Raw genomic sequence first — 19,680 nt, 5'->3', positions numbered from 1 at the left:
GTTGGTGGGAGGGGGGTCTAAGAAATCTCCTGGAGATGTTGTGTGCATGTGTGTGGAAGGGGGGGGTTGTGGGCGGAGATGAGAGGCACAGAAATTTATATTTAAACTTCCTTCTGCAACTGTCTCCCCACCCCCAACCAGCGGCTTTTACCCCATAGTCCCTTCCGTCTAGTTTTATAGTGGTGAGGACCCCATCAGACTTGGACAGGCAAGGGGCAAAAAGAAGCTGCTAACCAATTTCTCCCATTTTCTATTCCCCTATCTGTAATTCAGTGAAGGTTTGTCCCGAGTGGGGGGAGAGACAGAGAGAGAGAAGAGAAAGAAGAGAGGAAGAGCCGGGGCGGGGGGGGGGGGGGGGGGGCGGGAAAGATTCTCCCTCTCCCCCCCCATATCGTTTCTCATCTACAGGAGGGTATTTAGTTAACTCAGAAAGCCAGATACGAGTCCACTGCCTGAGACTGCTGATCGCTCCAGCGCGTTTTACTGTAGAAGGGAAGCGTCCGAGTCTCCTGAGCTATGTCCTCGCCTCCAGCGCAAGTTTTTCCGAGAGCCTAGGCGTGTTTCTTTAGGCAGAGAGAAACAAGGAAACCGGGGGAGGCGGGAACGAGGGTAAAAGATTAGGGGGCGACTAGCCCCTGCCCCGCCGCCTCTCGGTGCCCCCGTGGCCTGCCTTCACCACTTCCACCTCCCACCCCACCCCCACTCACCCAGCTCAGCCCCCGAGAAGACGCAAGGAGAAAGGGGTGTTGCTTAGCTCAGCCGAGCTGCAGAAGTTAAGAGGAGTTGCTGGCTGCCTTTGGGCTGCTGTACTTCCCCAGAAGCGGGGCGAGAAGCAGCTGTGCATTTGAGGCTACCTCCCTAAGCAAACCCGCAACGTGTGTGGAGTGGGGTTGGGTGGGGGAGGGGGGGTGGGGATGCAAGAGAAGAACTTGAAAGTGTGTGAAGGAATCAGAAGCAAATGAGAAGGGAGGAAAATAAAAGAAAGTGGAGACTGCTGAAAAGACTCAACCGTGGTTGATTTTTATCCCGTGTGTGCTCCTGATACAGTGTTTAGGTTTGGGTTTTGTTTTGGGGTGGGGTTTTTAGGGGCCCTTATTTTTAAAGCCACAACAGCTCTCCCTTTCTCTACTATCTATATATCTCCAACCCCTTGCTGGCTCTTATGGGCATGAAACACTCTTCCCGCTGCCTGCTCCTAAGGAGGAAAATGGCGGAGAACGCTGCCGAGAACACCGAGGTAAGAAGGCGAGAGAGCCAAGGTCCTTGGTGACCCCGGCCGCTCAGATCTGGAACCTCTACGCTGCTGCTGCTGCTGCTGCTGCTACCACCACCGCTGCTCCGTTTCAAGTGCCAAACTTTCCCTAGCTCCATCCTGCTTGCTTCTGTTGATGCTCTCTCTCTCTCTCTCTCTCTCTCTCTCTCTCTCTCTCTCTCTCTCTCTCCTCTCTCTCTCTCTCTCTCTCGTCGGGGGTAGGAGGAGGGATAAGAGAAAGCGAGTGCATGTACCAGTTCCCCTCCCCCTTGAAAATGCAAAGAAGCAGATATCACCCCCATCACCCCCTTATACCATTAGCCTGCAAGCTCTTCATCCTCTTGTTTCTGGCTTTGCGGCTCTCTGGCTGCCGGTCTTTCTCTTCTCTTACTCTAGGCTCTGCATATGTTTTTTGGGGGGAGGCAAGGCAGGATGAGAAATCAAGTAGTCAATTTCTCCCTGCTTGCAGTAGTCTAGCTATCTTTTGATTTAGCCCTTCTGGGTTCTTAAATCCTCACAAGCAGTCCTGCGGCCGGAACTGAGTCCTAGGTACTCTGGGTACTACTTCAGGACCACGGATAGGTCCTTCTCATTCAGAGTCTGAGCCGGGAGGATTACAAATTTGTAATCCTGGTTTGGTCTAAGTGCCTCGGGAAGTAAGCGTGAGGTTGGTTTGGTTATAACTAGAGATTTATTCAGTACCAGGGACAGCACCCCTGCAGTTCTCTGGAGTTTGGGGGCAGGGAAGTATGTGACTGCAGCTATTGACTCCATAAACGCCTGGGGCTGATGTCCCCTGCTTCTATGCAGCTCTATCTTTGTTCCTGACTAAGGCCCCACCTCCCCCCACTCGCCTCCTCTCCCACTTCCCTCAATTTTATCTTCAAGTCGACCCGGAGTGCTAGTCTTCTCTTATGAACCAACCCTCGGCCTGCGATTTCTCCCTACAAGCAGCTCCTAGCTAGAGCGGTGAGCGTCACTGACCTTCACGTCTTTACAACTGTAATGAGTTAAGGGGCATTAGGGCACCTGTGGTCATGAATGGGGTTAGGTTCCCAGAAAAGCGCGGCATACGAAAGTCGGTGAGGGCTTGGGGTATGAGTGTGGAGACTGCCCACTTACTTGCCGGCACGAAAAAAGAAGTAGAGAAAACTCCAGGCTCTATTAAAAGCCTGTAATCCAGTAGGGCTGCCGCACATTTCACATATTGCTACCCAAAAGCACCGGGAGGGGTGGGGACAGGGAAGAGAATGAGAGAACTATTTCTTAATCTCTCCCTCTTATCCCTATAACTCTCGTTCCTTAACACCTGCAGCAACCCCACGTAAAACACCCATCTCGATTTCTCCGAAGAGGCTGCAAGGGACGCAAAACCCTGTTCCCTGAAAGATAACCCGAAGTAGCATGTATCTGGGAATTGTCAGTCTTGGAACACACACGCTCCGGGGGCTGAAATGTGGGAGGTAGGGGGAGGTGCATGAATGCAGCTGTGAGATTTGTCAGAAATAAGGTCTCCGTATAAGGTAGACTCTAGGATACCGATCCTTTTCTTTCTCCTCAACCCCTAAATCCTCAGATAACTAATTTACAAAATGCTTCCACTTGCTAGATGGTCGGGATGATCCTTCATGTATGCCATCTGTTTTATACACCAAGGAAGCAAAGCTGCGTTGGCTCCGTTACTAGCCCTTTAAAGCTCAGTCTTTCTGCTTGCCCATCCTTGTCTTCTTGACATTTGTAGCAGAGGTTTCTAAAAATAGCGCAGAGGCCAGGACTGCACCTCTGTAAAGTGTGGGCCAGCCAGGCACGTAGCGGGACCCAGCCTCCAACAGGCTGCTGGGAGGCAAAAGAAGGCGGAAGGGGGTGGTGCGGAGAGCGGTGCGCAACGAGAAGGGGCGGGGGGAGCGTCAGGATGCCTGAGAAAGAGATTCTCAGAAGCTACTGCCACCATCCTTCCCGCCTCTCCTCGTTTTGTTTTTAAAATAAAGTTTCCGCTCCTATGTAAACTCTCTTCACCTCCCCATCCTGGATGCGCAATGTCTGGCTGGAAAAGGGCGACAGCAGCTCCGATTTCCGCAGTCTGCATTGGATAGCTAACACAAAAGCAACAGCCCACCTTAGCCTGGCTATTTTTACTGCCTCCCCGCGCACTCTTCTCCCCTCCCTTCCCCTCTGACCCCTCCCTCACATCCCCCCTCTCCCCCCCCCTCCCTCCCCCCCCCCACCCTGTGCGCCTTTCTCAACAGTAGCACATGCAGGCTTTACTTAAGACTTGGATAAAAACAGCATCTATTGCGTACAGCCAGCAAGATCGCTGGTGTACCCCAGTGCCAGGGGTAGTTGGGCTGACGGGCAGCTAGGGCTAGAGCAAGCTCCAGTGAATTCGAATCAGAGAGTTCAGTTCTTGCCACCTTCTATTGGCTAGTGACAAACTGTCTTCCTTATAAGCATGGAACCAATCTAGGTACCTCGTGATGGTTACTTGGTCACCATCCAAGAGTTACTTAATTGTCTTTCTAATGAGTTGGATCTGAAGCAGAAATTTCCTAGTGCAATTCCTATGGCTTGTTGTGAGTTCCTTGGGAGTGGGTGGGGTCTGCGAAAATGTTTTTAAAAGGTGACTAGAGTGAATGGAAATAGATCTGGAGGAGGAGCTGTAGGGGAGAATCTGAAGAGAGAGGAAGAGTTGGAAGGAGTGGGAGGGAAAGAAAGTGAATTAACGGGGAGGGGGAGGTGAAAGGCCACTCTAAAATAGTAGAACACGGGACTTGGAGTGTGGAATCCTGGGTTTGAATTCTTAGCTCTATGTGACCTTGGGTAACTTACTCTCTCTCAGTCTCCTAGTTTTAGTTTCTCCATTTGTAAAATTGGAAGAATAATATTTTTTTACAACCCACCTATCAGAGTTATTTCAAGGATCAAGGGAATTAATAGTATTTAGTAAGTGATACAGCCAAATATAACTCTGGTAGGAAAGGAGGGAGAAACTGAAGAATTAAAATACCAACAACTTCATTGCAGAATCCTTGCCTGATCATTGGCCAATAGACTGAAAATTAGATTTTATATGACTTTCCTATGTAACTTTGGGCAAGCTTGAATGAGCACTAGAATTGCACATTAGTTGACCTGTATCTGAGTCCTAACTCGGGCTCTGGCACTCTATGTGACCTTGGGCAAGCCACTTAAAACCCCTTTGAGCCTACTTTTCCACATCTGCAAGATGGGGATAATAATGCTTCTACCTACCTTGCAGGATTGTTGTAAAAAAAGTACTTTGTAAAAATAAAATTACTATGTAAATGTAAAGCAGCTCAATATAGTGGATAGAAGTGCTGATTTGGGAGTCTGGTTGACCTGGATTCAAGTCCAATCTCTGACAAGACTGATTGGATAGGCAGGTCAATTGATTACTTAATGCCCCTGGACAACTCTCTGGGGTTCTAAATTACAAAGGAATTGCTGATATTCTTGGTAGAGGGATTTTCTACAACATAAGTTTCCTACACTGTAGAAATCACAAATCTGCTTTCCTCTCTCCTGCTTCTCTCGAATGTAAATGTGAGTTATTATTAATCTTTCCAGGCCTCAGGTCCTCAAGGTTTTATGTAAATTATCATTTCCACCTAAGACCCCCAAATTAAGAGCTGTTAGAAACCTTAAAGAGTAGCTAGATAAGGAAAGCCCAGAGCTGTTAAGGGACTTGCCTAAAATCACACAAACAGAACAGGGATTGGGATGCTGGTCCTCTGACTTCAAGCCAATTTCTTCACTAATCCATACTGTCCTCTCACCTGACCAAACATAGACTCAAGTTGAGGAGACTGTAAGCACCGAAGGAATGTGGTTTTGCTTAAACTTTGTTTGCCCCCTCCCCTTGTCCTAGCACAGAGCTCTGGAGAGGATAGGCACTTAATCATTATTTGCAGAATTGAGTAGAACTGATGAATATGAGCAGAGCTGCCCAGAGATCTGACAGTAGAAGGGCTTCAGCAACTGTAACACAATGAATGAATGAATACTTTTGGATTATTCATACTCCTATTCAAGATCTGACAATTATTGACTCCTACTGTGGGGCCCTCACTTGAATCACACATAAATGGATTAATCACAATCCACAATTCTGAACTATGAGGGCTTATGGCCCCCTCTGAGCTGTTCTTTGCTTTACCCGAGTCCCAGTGAATGACTGGTGCTTTCTTGCTGTTGATGGCTGCTCTATTCTTTATCAAGGAGAAAAAGAACCAACCCCTCACCCCCTCCAGGGGGTTTTAAAACTGGTTCAGCAAAAAAATTGCTTTGGAGATCAGATTTAGAAGCATTTTGAATATTTTTATGCTGACCCTGGGAATTATGACTAAAAATAAATCTAATTTGGTGAAAGGGGCTGGTACCAAGTGAAACAGGTAAAGTGAAGAAAATGGGTAACAATTCTTAAAACATGTCAAGGGGATTCTATTCTCCTGTGGTATAATCATCAACAAGTGACTGCTATGTTCTATGCTGGGCCCCCAGGGCATACAAAGAAGAAAGAGATCTGCTCTGTGTTACTGATAATCTAGCTGGGAGTTAAGTCATACACATTAAAGCATTATTAGTAAAAAAGAAAACAAAACAAAAACAAAAGCAAAAACAAAAACAGAGCAGCATGTAGAAAATGGGAGATCAAGCTTATTCTAATACTTAAGAAATGCCTGGCCTGACTAGTAGTATGAGGCTTTAGAAAATCTCCTTCTAAATCCTTCACTTATAAAGATGTCAAAGAAATGATTTGTCCAAGATCACACAGCTAGTTAATGGCTTAGCTCAGACTCAAATGCAGGTCTCCTGAATTATAGTTCAGATCTTTTCCTATTGAATCTAAATGTACTCTAATATGTAGGATCTAGGCATGGTTTTATGAGCTAACAGAAAAGATTTAAAAATGGAATGCATACTTTGGTCAGCTGCTTTGAACTGAACTGTGTGGGCTTACCCTCCTTGATGGGAGCAGACTGAGGCAGGACATCCTCATGCTGCTTTGTGCTTGATCCATTATTTTTTAGCATTGTTAATAATAATGATAACTCATATTTAGGGGCAGCTAGTTGATGAAGTGGATAGAGTGCCAGGCTTACAGTCAGGAAGACCTGAGTTCAAAATCTGACCTCAGATACTTGCTAGCAAGTCACTTAACCCTGTTTGTCTCAGTTTCCTCATCTGTAAAATGAGCTGGAGAAGGAAATGGTAAACCACTCCAATATCTTTGCCAAGAAAACCCCAATTGTGGTCACGAAGAGCTAGACATGACTAAACAACAAAGCTTGTATTTATATAGTATTTTAAGGTTTACAAAGTGATATTTCACAAAATTCTGTGAGCTAGGGAGTACAAATATGACTACTTCCATTTTACTGATGATATACTATGGCTTTTCTATGAGCTGACCTTTTGCAAGCCCCAATGTCCACTCTGTCAACAAATTTAATAATACTTATTGTCCCAACATCATAGGGCTGTTGAAAGTAAACGACTTTCTGCTATTGTAATGATCTCCCCATACAAACACCAGAGCTCAAGGTCATTCTCTCTCTCACCACAAGCATTGGTCACAGTTGCCTAATGGATTCCGCAGGGTTGCAGGGTTACTGGCATTTTCATAGCAAATGCAATTTTTCAAAGAACTCTAGACTTGGTGATATTTATCAAACATAACACTCCAGTTTCATCCAGGAGGGGATTTGAATTTCTCTTCTTTCCACAATATGATGTGAGGAGATGAAAACTCTTTACACCTTATACCATAGTGCCTATTGTATTAGCAGAAGAAAAGTCCAAAAAAAGAAAAAAGAAACTGGGCAGTCCAACAATATATAACCACCAAGGTAGTTGGAAACAAACACTGTTTTAGTGTAAAGTGCAAGTATGTTTGATACTTTTATATTATCAAAGACATGGTGATCTTTGGTAGAGGGAATATAATCCTTCTGTGAAAGGGACCTTCATGGGTCACATCCATGTCTTTGCCTTCTAGCTGGCAACATCTAAACCATGATTGTTATGGAAACTGCACTGGATTTGGAGTCACAAGCCCTGGGTTTGAATGCCAGCCATTATTCAAAGTATGACCTTGGTAAGGTACTTCATCTCTTTGTTTCTTTAGTTATAAAATGAAATGGTTTGAAAACATGATCCCCAAAGTCCTCCCCTGCTCTGTAATCTGATGGTTGTATGATCCTCTTACAGAAGACATTCGTCCTTTTGTCAAGAGCAATTTCCACAATCTCAGGGTAACCTCCTTAAACAGCTGTTAAATCAGAAAGCTCTGCCTTAGTTCTTTTTAAAAATAATTTTATTGATATTTTGTTTGTATATCACCACAGTATCCTATATATTCCCTTCTTCTCCTCCTCCCAGAGACATATGACAAATAGTGTGTTTTTTTTTAAGAGGAAAAAAAAAGTCAGCACAACTGACATTGAAAAAGTCTGAAAATATGTGCAATACCTGTGAACCTCCCACCTCCACAAAGGAGTAGGTTGGGGGTGTCTTCTCATTTCTATTGATTTGAGTCTGCTAGACCTTATAATTTTGTTCATTTATGTATTTATTTTTGGCATGTCATTGTTTTTTCTATTTATATTGTTGTAGTTTCTGCATATGATGCTTTCTTGGCTCTGTTCATTTTTACTGCATATCATTTCAGCCATATGTATATATATAGCCATATTTCTACATATTCATCACACACATCATTTCTTATAGCACAGTGATATTCTATCATATTCATGTATTGTAGTTTGTTTAGCCATTCCCCAATTGATGATTATCTACTTTGTTTCCAATTCTTAGCTATCATAAAAAGTACTGCTATAAATATTCTTAAAGTATATGGGGATGTAATGGCTGCCTTGGGATATAAACTCAGTTATGGAGTCTCTGCAAAGGTTGCAAAGGTTATGGACATTTTTGGTAATTTATTTGCATAATTCCAAATTGCCTGCCAAAATGGTCATACCATTTCATAGCTCCATCAACAATGTGTAAGTGTGCCTATCTTTCCACAACCTCTCCAAGATTGGCTATTGCCATTTTTGGGCCATTTTTGCTAATTTGAAGGGTACAAGGAAAAAACCTCAGGGTTATTTTGATGTGCATTTCTCTTATTGTTAGTGATGTAGTGCATTTTTTTCATATTGTGAATACTTTGAATTTCTTCTTTCGAGAACTGTTTATTCACATCCCCTGGCCATTTATCTATTAGGGGAATGTCTGTTAGTCATACTGTTTATGTATCTGGATATCAAACTATTGCCAGAAAAGTTTGATACAAAGATTTTTTTTCCAATTCAACCACTTCCTTTCTTATTCTAGATGCATTGATGTTGACTGTGCAGCTTTTCAGTTTCAGTTCCCTCTTCTGCTGCAAAATAGTATTATGTTCCTTCAGTGACTTTAATCTTTTTTAAAGGTGGTCCTGTTCCTACTGACTCTCTTCCTCCACTTCTTGTCTGATATTTCCCCTTCCTCTCTTCCCCTTTAGCTAGTTCTGTTCATTAGTTTTTAAATTTTATTTTTTGTGCCCTTTTCCAAAAAGGATTTCTTTTTATTCTTCATTATCTACCTTCTCTTTATTCTCTGATTCATGACCCCTATAGTTATGTGGTCCCTCTGCTTTCTTTGTATTCTTTATGCAATCAAAGCTTACAAGATAACCATTCTACTCTCTCCCCTCTAGACATTTTCTGCCACTGTCTTGAAGGATGTGTTGTATGGACTCCTCTTTTCCATTGTGCCTCATTTCCAGAACAATGCCAGTTATTGCAGGTGTCAGGAGAACATTGCTCCATGGTAGGGCCCCTCCCCTGCTACACTCCTAATTATGTAGCCTGCCACTGATCTATACTCTTTCTTGTTAACCTTTTTTTTCTTTTTCTATATTTTCTTGGAAATCTTCTTGTGTCCATGCTCTCCCACTCCTCCAGATGCCTGAACCCAAGAGTTCCAACTCCCTTCTTACTATGACAAGTAGACTTTTCAAGCATCAAATCCCCTAGGCTTCATCCAGTGTGAGGTTCTTAGCTCCCTCCACTATCTCTCCTCATAAAAGTATTCATCAGTGAATTCCATTCCCACCTCCAAAATAAAGCCTCCTTTCTGCCTCCACCCTTTTCAATCTTTCCCCCCTCTTTCTCCTCACACATTCCCCTCTAAGCTCATCTTTTTCTGGGACAGCAGTCACCTTCACCTCATTGCTAGCTCTGAACATCACTCACTCCTTTCTATGTCCCAGTTCTCCTCCTTTGTATGTATCTTCCACGTTGTAATGTAGCTCCATACAAAAGAGTGTTGATTCATCTGAAGGTAGAGTATCATAAGGTTTTGTCCATAATGCCTTTTGTCCATCTCTTCACTGTCACTCTACAAGATTTCCACCTTCACCCCTATTTCCTTGTGTACATTTATAAAGAAGTTTCTTACCATCCTTTCTGTTCTCATTTTGTTTCTGTTACTATCCTTGCCTGCTTCATTTATTCACTCCTCCTGCATTTCTGTTGTTCGGGATGTTTGGGAGGCAAATACTCTCTTCAGGTCTGGTTTTCTTTCCTTTTTATTTTTTAAAAGGCCATTATTTTATTTACTAGATAAAATTGCATAAAGATGTACTTTCTTTCTAAAAATGTTTCAAATTCTTCCTTATTATTGAGCTTTCATCTCTGTCTCTTTCTTTCTTTCTTTTTTTTTTTTTTTGCTGAGCACCATTGCTCTTTGGAACACAATATTCCATTCCTTCCTATTTTTTTTAGTGGGTGTGGAATAGTCTTGTTGTATTTAAATGCCCTTCCTATTTGAAAAACTCTTCCCCAATGGCTTACAGATCTTGTTTCTGGATTGAATCGTTAAATTTAGCCACTGTGTGTCCTGGATTTAAGTTTTCCTATTCTATTCATCATTTTTGCTGTGCAAGACATAAATTCTGCTCTCATAATCTCCATTTCTCTTTTAAACTACTCAGGAATAGCATGTTCTGGTTCCATGTTCTCAAATTCCAAAGGGTCCTTTCTCTCATGAAGTGTTGTATCATTTCCCCTTATTTTGCAGGATTTATTCATAGATGTCTGAACTCATTAATAGATCTGGCATCTATATTTCCTTCTGCTGCTACTGTTTCTCCTGTTGATTTATCTGTTTATGTTCAAGGTCTCTGAGTTTTCTTCCTCCTGGAATCTTTGGTACTTTCAGTCTCTCTCCCCCTGCCCCCCACCTCCCTCCATTTTCCTTATCACTCACTTTCTGAATACCTCACCTCTGATTTTGTTTTTCTGGGGAGATGGATCTCAAAGTGTTTCAGCCTCCTCCCACACTGGGCAATTACAGTTCACCAGCCTAGGTCTTTGCCTCAAATGACTTTTGGATGGTCAGAACTGGCTCCAGCTAGGTGCTGTGCTCTTTCCTTCAGGCTTGGTGGAGTGCTGCACAGCCTCCTCACATGCACAGTGTTGTGACATGGTAACCTATCCCACTGCTTCTGTTCCTCAGTTTTCTGGTCCAGTACTAGCAGTTCAGAGCCTGTTTTCCTTGGCACTGGCAGTTCAGAACTTCACAGCACCAATGCTTCCAGGTTACCACCACCAGCAGCCTTTTGTTCCTGAAGGGCTGTGACCAAGCTGGATGTCAAGGCCTGAGCAAACTTCTGTAGTCTGTAGTTGGGGTCTTTCTAGCACTGAAAAGAGGGAAGGGGACATGACTGTAGGAGCGAATTTTTCATAAAGACTGTGTTATGTTCTTGGGTCTGCTGGTGCTGCCTCACTACTGGTAGGGTGGGAAGTGGGAGAGGGATGCTAAGTGAGTTAAGGGTCAGTGAACATCAGTTCCTGTGTTTTTTTTTTAACCTTCTTTTGATTTCTGAGTATCCTGGAATATGGAGACAGCTGAACTTTCTTTATCTTTGGTGCACAATTTCTTTTCTTTTCTTTTCTTTTTTTTTTTTTGCTCGAGGCAATTAGGGTTAAGTGACTTGCCCATGATCACACAGCTAGTAAGTGTTACGTGTCTGAGGCCGGATTTGAACTCAAGTCCTCCTGACTCCAGGGCCGGTCCTCTATCCACTGCTCCACCAAGCTGCCCCTGGTACATAATTTCTGTTTTGGAGAGGTTTGAGAAGTCATGAGATCAGAGAAAATATTGACTCCTCCATCTTGTTTCTCTCATGACTCAGAAGTAGCTTCGCCTTAGTTCTCAGGTCAGTTTCTTCACACACAGTGTGTAGATTGTCATTACTGGATGGAATCTTAGAATAATTTAGTCCAAGTCCCTAACTTAACAGATGAGAAAACTAAAGTTTGGAGAGGTTACATAGTTTGCCTAAAGGCACTTAGCTATTTAGTAGAACAGGAAATCGAACCCAGATCTTTTGACTCCTATAAACAAAAGTTTGTAGATTAATATAACTGAAATTGGAGGGACCTTAGAGCTTATCTAGTCCAATCCCCTCATTTTGCAGGAAACTGACCAGAGAAGTTAAGTGGTTTTCCCAAGGACATGAAGCTAATTAATAATGGAGCTACAAATTTAATTCAGATCCCAATGTCCTTTCTACTACATCATGCTTTCAGCCTATTTTTTTTTCTGTTTCATGCTCAAAGGAAATGGGGATCAATTGGCTACCATGTTTTCTTGCAACTGATTGTCATGAATTCACCTCTCAGTCTTTGTGTTTTCTTTTTCTCCCAAGCTGTCTCTGAATTCTGTTCTATATCATCCTTATTTTTGTTTCCTTTGTCTAGCTAGGAGACAATGAAGATGATTTATCCTTCTCAACATTACCAGTGTTTTTGCCTATTTCACATGGAATGGGATTTTTTAGTTCACCAGCTATAAGATTTCCATCATATACTAACTCTGTATATGGAATATTGGGTGATCTATTTGCATTAAGTTCAGATTTATTCAGTGTTTCTATCCAGTTTAAAAAAGCACTTGACTCACAACAATCTTGAGTGAGGTAGTTATTCTTCACCGTATAGGTGAGGAAGCTGAAGATCAGAAAGGTTAGGTTACAAGTGACAAAGCTGAAATTTGAAGCCACTTCTGCTGATTTCCTGTCTAATGTCTTTCCATTATATTTCTCTGTTCTCTTTAAGCTAGTATAGATAAGTAGGACAAAAGATAGTAATGATAATAATAATAGTGATAGCTAATATTTATATAGCAATTAATACATGCCAGGTACTGTACTAAGTGCTTTATTTATAATTATTATCTCATTTGATCCTCACCACAACCCTGGGAGGTAGGTGTATTATTATCCCCATTTTACAGATGAAGAAACAATGACAAGCAGAGGTTAAGGTGGCACAGGGTCACACAGTTAGTAGGTGTCTGAAGCCAAATTTGAACTCAGCTTTTCCTGACTCCAGTCCTGACACTCTATCCACTGTACTACCTAGCTGTGCTTATGGTACATTAGAATTAATCTAGTCTTACAACCTCATTTTCAGATGAAAAAGTAGATCCAGAGAGGTCGGATGAAGGTCACTTAATCTAGGTCATGAGGCAGCAAATGTGTTTGAACTGTGTGTCTAAGTCAAATGCAATTCATAGTACACCATACTACCTTTCTTTGGAAATTTTCGCAAAATGGGAGAAAACTTTTTTTCCACAATAATTTCCAGATACAGAAGAGTCTGGAATGCCTCAGGTCAGTGTTTTTCTAGGAAGTGTGGGAAATGTTGATATAGAGGAAAGATTGGATTCGGAGACACAAATTCTTGGTGTGAATCAAAACTCAGCTACTTATGACTAGTGTGACCCTGTGCAAACCACTTAAATTGTCTGGGGTTCATGTTCCTTTATCAGAAGAACAAGGGGGTTGGATGAGATGACTGTTATGGGCTCTTGTAACTCCAAACCTAAGAACCTATGCTGCATGCTTCCTGTTACATCATAAGGGCAGAAAAATTCTTGTGCTGGCAGGTTCTGAAGATGTTAGACATATCACTAGAGGCCTTCTCATAATCTCTTTCTTTACTGTTCCAATAAGGTGAAAAACTTTCCAGTAGTCAAGATTTTAATGGAAGGATATCCTAATAAACTCTATCCCTGAGTTGTACTTTCATTCCAGTATCTTGCACCCCTGAATGCATGCAGGGAGCTCTTTATACACAATTTGTATCTTTTCTGTTGCATGTTGTCTATTTTTTTTTCTTATTCTGCCCTCATTAGACAAGAGAGCATTATTGTGCAAATGTCAAATATGTTTATGGTCCATCCAGTCTGAGATGTCCAAAAGGCAGCTGACGATGCATGTTACATGATAGCACAATTACATGAATTCACAAAATCATAGAACCTCAAGTTAGAAGGAACTAACTTATTTGAATATGACTCATTTCTAAAACATTCAGGACAATGGTCATATAGCTTTCGCCTAAAGACCTCCAGTGAAGGGGAACATACTGCATTCTAGGGCAGTTCATTTTGCTTTGTGATAGTTTCAATTGTTAGAAATTTTTTCCTTGAATTGAACTTAAATACCTTCTCTTCATCTTCTACCCATTGTTCAGAATTGGCTGAATTCTTGTATCCAAAGAGAAGTCAGTATAAGACAAATGCTGACTCTGAGGGAAGTCTCTAGCAGGCTGCCCCAGGAGACTAGTCTTCTTTCTAGCTGTGTTGTTTAACATTATTATATTATTAAAAATGTGGGTATATATTATATTATTAAAAATGTGGCACAGATGGTATACTTATTAAATTTGAAGATGAAGAGAATTTAGGAAGGATAGCTAATAAAGTAGTTTCAGATTTGCTGCTCAAGTCTACAAAACTTCTAGTGCCACTAGAACCAGATTAAAATGTAATTGGAAAATGTTTAACAAAATAAATAAAAATGCAACGCAACCTAGATAATGTTAATATTAATAATGTTTTCTAAGTCCACATGTGACCTCCCATTGACATCACTAGCACATTGCAAAACAGAATTAGGATCCAAGATCTGAAGAGGTCCAGAAAGATCGGTTGACTCGAGTAAGATAAAATTTAATAGGGGCAAATATAAAATTCTGTAATTGGATTTAAAAATCAACTCCACAAGTACAGGATGTGGAAGTGTGGCTAGAATACTGTTCATGTACAAAAGAATTGGGACTCTTGGCAGACTACAAACTCATTATGTCAACAATGTGACATGATAGGTAAAACCTCTAAAATAATCCTAGAGGGCATTAAGAATGGTATTATCTACAGAAAGTGATCATTCTACTGTACTTTGCCATGGTTAGACCACATCCTGAGCACTATGTTTTGTTTGGAACACATATTAGGAATTATTTTAATAAGCTAGAATGTGGCAAGAAGACGTTGCCCAGTATTGGAGACATTGTTACATGAGAATTGACTGAAAGAACTAGGGTGTTTCATTCTGGAGAAGAGAAGATTTGGGGGGGCATTATAGCTGACTTCAAATATTTGCAGAATTGTTACATGGAAGGGAAATTGTCCTTTAAAGGCCAAAGAGCAGAACTAGAAGAAACGGGTAAAAATTTTAGAGAGACAGATTTAGGTTTAATGTAAGGGAAAATATCCTAATAATTAGAGTTATATGAAAAATGTGAAATTGGCTACTTCAGGAAGTAATGGGTTCCTCCTCACAGAAGGTTTTCAAGTGGAGCCTGGATGGCAATTTGTTATCAGCCTTATTGAATGGATTCTCATTCAGGTATAGGTTAGATTAAATGACTTCTGAGGTCCCTTCCTGCTCTATTAACCTGATTCTGTGAGTCAGCCACAATGTCAGAGGAAAATTGTTCAAAGATTGTGAAGGAGGAAGACTTAGGTAATTGGTACCAAAATGATAATTATGGAGAAAACATCATGAGGGAAAAAGCCTAGTTGGGATTTACAGAAAATGTACAGAGATTGAGATACAGTCATTGCTTCCTCAGTGGATGAAGGGGAGCAGTGGAATTGATTGTACAAAAGTTACTTCTCTTTGGTTTTTAGACTAGATTTTATGATTTTTTTTCTAGCAGTTCCATCAATCACTCTCCTTACACTTTACTAAGGCTGCTTTCATTATTAGTTTGCATCAATTTTTGCTTCTTTTGTCTGGGCTAGCCAAGAGTTACCATTCTGATTCAGAGAGAATGCTGAGAGATTGGTGGGTCCCTTCTGTCACTTATAAGTTGAGGGTGTTGGATTAAATTCACCTTCAGACTCTAGACTGGATCTCATGATTCTAGGATTTCCTGAGCATACATATTTAAGAGCAGAGGACATCAGCTCCTTAGAGTTAGAGATGAACTGGCTTTGTGCTATCTGTGTCAACTTGGACAAGTTCCATCTTTTCTCTTGGTCTCAGTGTCTTTCTCTGTAAAATGATAGGATTTGTTCCCTTGTAGCTAACATTTTATGCTTCTATGATCTTAGGATCCTATATAGTAGATTTTACATTTGTGGATAAATTAAAGTTTAGTGTATTTTAAGGATTTAGGAGTAATGAAGGTAGGGGAGAAAAGGAAGAGGAGAAAGCAAGGGAGAAAAATGTAAGGTAGGAAACAAGAGATCTCAGAATAGCCTGCTTCTCCTTGTTTTGCTCCCCTTCTCATTTTATTTTCACCCTCACTCTGTGACCACCATAACTTCTATCTTTATCAGTGGCATGGCTTAGTGGAACTGTGGGACTGGGAAATGCTGGTAGGAGAGGAACAATGCACCCCTTTCTACCAACTCCCTCCCATTGCTTCCCTACACCCAGAACCCTAGTGCTTAACCTGGGAAATATTCTAGACACCAGAGCCCTGGTCCTCCTGATGTGATAGTTGGACTTTTGGTCAGCCCCTGCTGGGGCTACAGTCATTTGCCAAAGGGCAGAGTCATCTCTAGACCCAAGTTAAAATGGGTTAAATCTGTCTTTGAAGTCCTTTTGTTCTTCTGTTGTCTAATCACAGTCATAGAATGTTAGAAACATGCAATCTATCAACCAATCAAACATTTGTTTAGTGCCTATGATGTGCCAGGTAGTGTTCTAAGTGCTGGGGATACAAAGACAGAAATGAAACAGTTTCTATCTTCAAGTTTACATTCTAATGAAGAGATATAGTCTGTGCAAATAGGTATCTTCATAACAGATACACAGAAACCTTGAGGGGAGGTAGAGGGAGGCACTAACAATTGAGGGAACCAAGAAAAGCCTCATGCAGAAGGTGGCACTTGAACTGAGTCTTTAAAAACCCCCCAGAGATGCCAGGAAGTAGAGGGAAGGGGAAGGAAACTACTCCAGGCATGGGGAGAGTGAGGGGGAGTTAGTGGAGAGAGTTAATGCAAATGAACAGAGATGGGAAGATTTTGTGTGAAGAATAGCAAGAAGGCCAGTAGGTATTGATCATAGAATGTACAGAGGTGGAATAATGAATAATATTAATATTAATGCATAATATAATGGAAAAGTAGGATAGAATGAGGGTATGAACAGTTTTAAACGCCAAATAGAGAAGTTTACATTTTATCCTAGAGGCGATAGGCAGCCAATTAAATTTGCTGATGTGGTCAGATTTGAACTTTAGCAAGATCACTTTGGTAGTTGTGGGAAAGGTGGATTGCAGTGGGTAGATAGGTTGGTAGGGGCTGCCTTCATCTGGGGAAACCAGTTATGAGGTTATTGCAATAGTTTAGATAACAGGTGAAGAAGGCCAGAAGGAGCTTATGGCATGAGCAGAGAGGAAGGGGTATATGTAAAAGTGAGAAACAAGAAAATTTGGCAACTGATTAGATATGTAGGGAGTGAGGAGTCAAGCATGATGTGGAGGTTGTGAACCTGGGGGACAAGAAGGGTGGTGGTACCCTCAACAGAAATAGGGAAGTTTAGAAGAGACAGGTGTGTTCATTGGGAAAGATAATATTTTGGACATGCTGAGTTTGATGTGTCAATAGGACATCCACTTCAAAATGTCCAATAGGCAAGTGGTAATGTGGGACTGGACTTTTGGAAAGAAACTAAATCTGGATACATGAATGTGGGAGTCATCTGCATAGAAATGATAATTGAAAACATAAGAAGAGTGTTGAGATCATCAAGTGAGATTGTGTAGAGAGAAAAGAGAAGAGGGCCCAAGACAGAGACTTCCCAGTCCATCTGCAGTTAGTGGGTGTGATACAGCTGATGAACTATCAAGAGACTGACAGAGAGCAGTCAGATAGGAAGGAGAGCCAGGTGGGAATGAAAGTTGTGTCAGGAAAACCCAAAGAGGAGAAAGGAGCTAGTAAGAGATGATGATTAAAGGTGGCAAGTGTTTCAGAGACCAAGGATAAGGGTTGAGAAAAGACTATTTAATTTGGCAAGTAAGACATTGTTGGTAACTTTGGAGGCAGCAGATTCTGTTGAATGATCGTGTCAGAAGCTTGAACCAACTGGTGGTCCTCATCATCTCTAACCTGGATTATTGCAACATCCTCCTAATTGGTTGCCCTTCCTCAAGTCTCTTCTCACTCCAATTCATCCTTAGCATAGCTGCTAGAGATTTTCCTTAAGAGTAGATGTGGCCGTCACTCCTCTTCTCAATAAACTCCAGTGGCTCCCTATTGCTCTACTCAATGGTATGTCCCAATTGGCCTTCTCTCTGTTCTTCACATATGATACTACATCTTCTGTCTGTGCTTTTGTCCTGGCTGTCCCCCATGCCCAGAATGCACTCCCTCTTCACCTCTGCCTCATAGAATCCCTCCAGCTCTTCAAGACACAGTTCAAGAATCACTTTTTACATGAAGCCTTTTCTGATCTCTAACCCCAACCCCTCCACCTACAAATACTAGTGCCCTCTCTCTCTAACTACCTGGTATTTATTTTGAATATACTTTCATATGTAAATGTTGCCTCTGTGATAGAATGTAAACTCTCAGATGAAAGATTATTTCATTATCTTTGTATCTCCAAAGATTATTATAGTGCCTAGCCCAGTGTAGGTGGTTGGTTGTTGTCCTTCATTTTTTTTTCAGCCAAAGACAAGGTTTATTAGAACATCCTTCATATTGGGCAGACTCTTAAGGAGTCTGAACATTATTGACCTATTGACTAGGTTCGTAAGGAATCTGAGCAGTGGCTAGATTTTAAGAATCTGAGCACCTTGATGGAAACAAGATGGACCTTATATACAGAAAGACTGTGGGAGAGATCTAGGAGTGGGCAAGTAGCAGGGACTGTGAGGTAATAGAATGCCAGGGACCTGGACCACATGGCCAAGGGAGAATGGAGCCTAGCTAGGATTAAGGATGGGAAGTGGCCATAGAGAGGTAAAATAATGGAGGGCTAGGCTAGGTTAAGGGTAACAGAGAATTGGGAGATTGGGTGTAATCACAATGAAAGGCCAGTTGATGGAATTATAGCCTCAGGGGACCGCCAGAGATTTGGCCATGTGGGAAAGTTCAGGGTTTTTCCTTTCTGGGGTCGAAAGCCCATCCTCATCATTCCCCCTTCAAACAAATTGGACCCAAATTCTTTTGGGGTAAGGGGCAAAGGTCTTAGCTTCTAAAACTCCTTCCTGCTGGCAAGGGGTGTAGAGCTGTCCCTGCCTTGAGGGGGTCCCAAAGAGGAGGTTGACTGGAACTGAGCACAGGCTGCATTCAGGAAATGATGGGGGGCAACACTGGCTGTTTGCTACCAGCTGTAGGTGAATGGTCTGTAGTCTGGACAATACAAATCTGACAGAAAAGACTGCAGGGTCCAGATATGACAGGATAAAACATCCTTAGCTCTATTTGGATTCAGATAATTGCAGTATCAAATCTATTTCATAGCCAGACTGAGGAATAGCCAGGTGGGTAACATTCCTTTTCAAAGGAACATAATAGGGAAACTGAGCCAGGAGGATCCCATCTTAGGCTGAGGTTAAAATTGTCCTCTCAGCTTTTCCATATGCTGACTTCTCACCAGTATCACATTCTCTCTGAATAGCTTGTGGCATTTCTCTCAGATGGTGGATTATTGATTATTGATGGATTATTATGATCCATCAGACAACTCAAAATAAAATCCCATAAGCTTTTACCTCACACAGCAAGTTTCACTAATCATAGCTTAGGAAAAACTTTTCCAGGATTTACATCTCAAACTTAAATTTGTCCTGGTGTAAAAAGCCAATCATTAGAGATTATTTCCATATACTTGCAAATTCTCAGCAAGACGAAACCCAAACAAGCTTTTTGGCAAGTTTACACAATAAAACAATAAACAACAATAACTGAATTATTTTAGTGGTAACCAAATTATGAAAAGTTGCTTGACATAACTGATATGGAAAATTCACCAATTTGAAACTTAAAACAAACCCATTACCAATCAAGTGACTTCAGTTTTGTTAAATGCATTTCTAAATTACTTTATACAGAGAATCAACATCTCATCATTAACAGTTAAAACTACGACTTTAAAAGAGTGTGCTTACCCA

The 19,680-nt window shown here is 41.6% G+C and overlaps 1 protein-coding gene across 1 annotated transcript in view; it reads left to right on the top strand.

Annotated features, from left to right (window-relative positions):
* Positions 1 to 1,162: 1,162 nt before the first annotated feature.
* PRMT8 (protein arginine methyltransferase 8) overlaps positions 1,163 to 19,680 on the top strand; it is a 154,969-nt gene continuing 136,451 nt past the window's right edge. Inside the window, exon 1 of the mRNA XM_027856464.1 lies at positions 1,163 to 1,237. Coding sequence (XP_027712265.1) covers positions 1,163 to 1,237 — 75 coding nt within the window. The remainder of the gene's footprint in view (positions 1,238 to 19,680) is intronic.

Source organism: Vombatus ursinus, unplaced genomic scaffold, assembly GCF_900497805.2.
Source record: "Vombatus ursinus unplaced genomic scaffold, bare-nosed wombat genome assembly UNPS02011431.1, whole genome shotgun sequence".
NCBI lineage: Eukaryota > Metazoa > Chordata > Mammalia > Diprotodontia > Vombatidae > Vombatus > Vombatus ursinus.
The sequence above is the reverse complement of the archived record's forward strand: the minus strand, read 5'-3'. Positions and strand labels throughout refer to the sequence as shown.